General features: G+C 37.1%; 1 protein-coding gene across 4 annotated transcripts in view; it reads left to right on the top strand.

Annotated features, from left to right (window-relative positions):
* The window catches only part of LOC122330269 (E3 ubiquitin-protein ligase HECW1), a 48,342-nt gene extending 44,516 nt beyond the window's left edge, over positions 1-3,826 (top strand). For all 4 annotated transcript variants that reach the window (XM_043227154.1, XM_043227156.1, XM_043227155.1 and 1 more), the window contains one exon: positions 1,153-3,826. In XM_043227154.1, coding sequence (XP_043083089.1) covers positions 1,153-1,264 — 112 coding nt within the window. In that variant the 3' untranslated portion in view covers positions 1,265-3,826. The remainder of the gene's footprint in view (positions 1-1,152) is intronic.
* The last annotated feature ends 546 nt before the right edge of the window (positions 3,827-4,372 follow it).

Raw genomic sequence — 4,372 nt, forward strand, 5'->3', positions numbered from 1 at the left:
CTTGGCAACACTGGAAAAAAAAAACAATGAAATTACCAAATAAGCACAGTTCTCTTTTGTGTTTCGAGGCACTTCCTACTGAAACAGTAAGTTAGCGTGGAATGCTAGTCGCTGAGGGATGCTATTAGGAGAATATTCTCATTCTAGAGACAAAAAAGTGTGATGTTGTGAATATTTTCGGAGGGGTTTACCCTAGAGAGGATATTTTAAATGTGCATATATTGCTGAAAGTTAGTTTTTGTTTTGTCAACTTTTTAGAGCGCATTACCATATAGATGACTTGCATATGTGCTAGATTAGGGATGCTACACAGAAAGGCTCAGGATCTCAAAGACCTGGGCTGAATAATAAAAAGCACATTATTTTCTCTACCATTACGCATTAATTTCACATTACTCATAGTTTGTATTTTATAGAATTAATACCATGTCTTATTTTATAATAAGAATTATCAAAAAAACAGCATATGCTGTTTAGGGAACAGGCGGAGATTGAAGCAGAGATTTGAGATCCTTACAATTCCATTTATTTTTGATAGTCAAAACAAAGGCGGGACGTGAAATGAAAGACACAGACATAAATAATGAATGCATTTAGGACACCGTCACCCAAGCGGTACAGATTCTTTGTGTGGTTGACTATAAGCTTGTTCAAATACGGTTTTGTTTACCTGCCACGGTTCCTCCACGCTGTGCAATTCAATCACAACAGCAAAGAAACCGCATTTCTGTTTAGACTTGTAAATAAAGCCACCCGAGATGACAAAGTGTCATCCTGCAAACCGACTGTTGGACTCAAAAGCTCAATTTGCATCCAGCGTTTCACCTTGAAATCATTTCACCCTGTTCTGGCAAACAGAAGGGAGTGCGGATCAAAGCCTGGCGCCGTCAGCACTAAAGTACAGGCTCATATTTCTCTGTCAGGGTGAGAACGGCTCTGAGTTTGTCATTGTGTGTGCACAGCGTCAGCAGCCAGAGCTAAATAAGGCCGGTCTGATGGAAAAGACTCGGATGCCTCACTCACACACAGAATTTCACACGCTCTACAGCGGAGCGGCTCAATGAAGTGTAGACTTCGTCTCACCTGTTTAGTCAGAGGCCACAACAGAAGCCTCCTCCCGACCTTTGACCTCTCTGTTTTCGTCTCTTGCAGGGCACACACGTGCTTCAACCGCCTGGATCTGCCTCCCTATCCGTCGTACTCTATGCTGTATGAGAAACTTCTCACCGCTGTGGAGGAGACCAGCACCTTCGGTCTGGAGTGAAGATGGGAGACTTATTTTTTTTATTACTGCAAAAACGTTTTCAGTAACTCATTCCACACTTGACTTTTTAGAGATTTTTAAACGACAAATATCTTTAAATTTTGTTCAATGACTTGAAATAGCATGTTTCTGCACTAAAATACAAGATATATATAGTACTTTGTGGGAGTGTGGGGTCAAGCGTGTATGCAACTTTGCGTCTTACTCACATCCTGAGCATCATTCTATTGGTTAGGCATCAGATCATCTCCTTTCTGATTGGCTGTTCCCCTAAAATACGTTAAAATGCCTGGCTATGATTGAAATGGAATACTAACATATTGCACAGTATATACTGCACTTCATACTGCCAGTATTTTTTTAGTTTTATAGTGTGCAGAACATATGCTATAAAATAACCACTTGACAGTTATCACATGATCTAATTACACTGCATGTTTAATAATAAAGCATGCATCTCCCACTTCTCATATTTTGCAGATAAAATCCAAGATTGGTATTACAATTACACTGGTATTAGACCGAGGAGTCACATTGCATTATAGCATAGAGTACTCTAGATATGTAATGTGCGCTGTGGTGAATGTAAAACATCATCTAGGTATTGTATGCTTACAGACAGCATCTGTACCCTGCATGTCATGGATACTGCATTAATAGTATGAGTAGTATGCTAGTACGCTATTCTGAACATAGCCCCCGACCGAACCTTAAAGGGACAGTTCACCTAAAAATGAAAATGTTACTCACCCTCAGGCAATCATTTTTTTTTTTCATGAGTAGATCAATAAAGAATATTTTAGCTGAAACTGTGCATTAATAAAATGCAAGTTAGCAGTTCCCTGTATTGAGAGTAAAAAAAGCACGTCAAGGAGGGCAAAATAAGTCAAACGATCAGTTTGTCACATGAATGATCAGATTTCCCCGTTTGCCTGAGGCTCTGGATTACAGGTAATAATCTTCTAAATATTGTCACGCTTCACGCACAGACCTAGCATTTCATTTTATCAATTTATTTTTCATTGCATGATTCATTGCAAGGAGTTCATGTAAAAACTCTACTGTTCAGGCCTACGTCTTGGTTTTGCGCATTTTAATTTTTGGGTGAACCGTTCCTTTAAACATCAATTTAACTGTTTGAAGCCCAAACCAGACATTGTTTTGCCTTATTTAATAACATGGCTGAAAAACTGTTGTTAATGTCATTAAAACCCGACTCTGTGGAGCAGGGAAGGTTAAAGTCGCTCTCACTAATACCTGCTCGAGTACACATGGAAGCTCACTTGATAGTGATGTAAGCGACTTATTAGCGACACTAACACTAAGCTCATCAGACCTTTCTGCCAGCGGCGTCCATGTGTCTACGTTAGAAATAACTCTCTAACAATGCTCCTTGAAGCCAAAGCTTTTTTAGGGCCTAGGGATGAGCTGCATTTAATAACGAACAGCCAACGGCGTGACATTCACACGATTCATTCCCACAAGTCCTCTTTTTCTCTGGATGGGTTTTTCTAAATTGCCTAAAACGTCTGTGTTTTGGCTTTGTGTCTCTGCTGGCAGTCTCTCTACGGTCCTCATATAGTATATGCATGTGTATTTACATTGCTTTTGACTGTCTGTAGATCCCGCCTTCTCGCACGCCACGATTGGTCGATACGTACAATGCTTTCACGCTATTGGTCAATCCATTTCATCACCGGCTTCGGCAAGAATTTTAGGCAGTTTAGATGTCTAGGGGAGGGAAAAAGGGACATAATCCATTTTCTTTTTGTATATTGCCACGGATAATCAATTTCAGCCCCTACATCCACCTTGTATGTTGCAGGTATATCTTTATTGATTCAAATATTTTTTTTTTTTTAAATGATCTATTTGTTTATTTATTGATGCACATCTTCTGTCACACAGATATGAGTTGGTTTGTCACTCTTAACTGTAAAACCTCAAATGCAAACAGGTTTTGTCTTCCTAATATTAATAAAATCAACCACAGATGACAAAGCCAAATTTTCTTTATTAGTCAGAATTGAGTGGTGCTTTTATGTGTTTATAAATACATTTTTTTTGATGGTTCTTCACTGATGTTCAGCCAGGCTACTGTTTAATGCATGCAGGCTCTTATGATGATGTTTCTCATTGCATTATGTTTGCATTTATTGTTTATCGTTCCCCAAGGAATAAACATGTTCCAGATGACTCTGAACTTGCTTTTGAAAAAAAAAAGAACATTTAAATGCAAACTTGCGAAATGATCACCTGACCATTTGCTGTACACTGTTCAGTTGATGATATTCTAATGTATTTTTATTATTTTTATTTGTTGGCAGTTTTGTATTTTATATTCTTTTTGTATATGAGTTCAAGATAATGTGAAAAAAAAATGTAATTGCATATGAAAACCCCTTTACTTGATAACTGATAACGTTGTTAATGCAAATACACATGTAAATATAATTATGGACACAGACTACTCTATATCAGCCTAATTTTCTGATATCCATGAACAGGTTTTGCTTTTGCCCAAATTCTTGTACATAAATGTCAATAAACGATCACTTTCTAGTGGGTTGTATTCATGATGTTGATTCATATGTACAGTATGCACAAGTTCAATCTCATCCTTCCACAGCCCAAGCACTAGAGGGCATCACAAGAATCCCTGTTTGTGTGAATGTTTTGCTGAACACATGCAGAGAAGCATTAGAGCGAAGTAATAATAAATGCAATACATGTATATATGTACATGTATATATGTGCATATATATATATATATATATATATATATATATATATATATATATATATATATATATATATACACATATATATACATACAATATATATATATATATATATATATATATATATATATATATATATATATATATATATATATATATATATATATATATTGTCCTCTCAAAATAAAACCCAACCCAACACCTTTTGCTATATATCTGTATCTGCATAATTATTTAATGAATTAATTGTTCATCTCTTATTGGTCAAATGTCACCGTCGAGGCCCACCTCCTCCCGCCCATCGGCAAGCGCTTGATCGTAATTGGTGGAAAGCGGTGTCAATCACGGCCGTTGCCCTGGCAACTGA

The sequence above is a fragment of the Puntigrus tetrazona genome, chromosome 24 (assembly GCF_018831695.1).
Source record: "Puntigrus tetrazona isolate hp1 chromosome 24, ASM1883169v1, whole genome shotgun sequence".
Classification (NCBI taxonomy): Eukaryota; Metazoa; Chordata; class Actinopteri; order Cypriniformes; family Cyprinidae; genus Puntigrus; species Puntigrus tetrazona.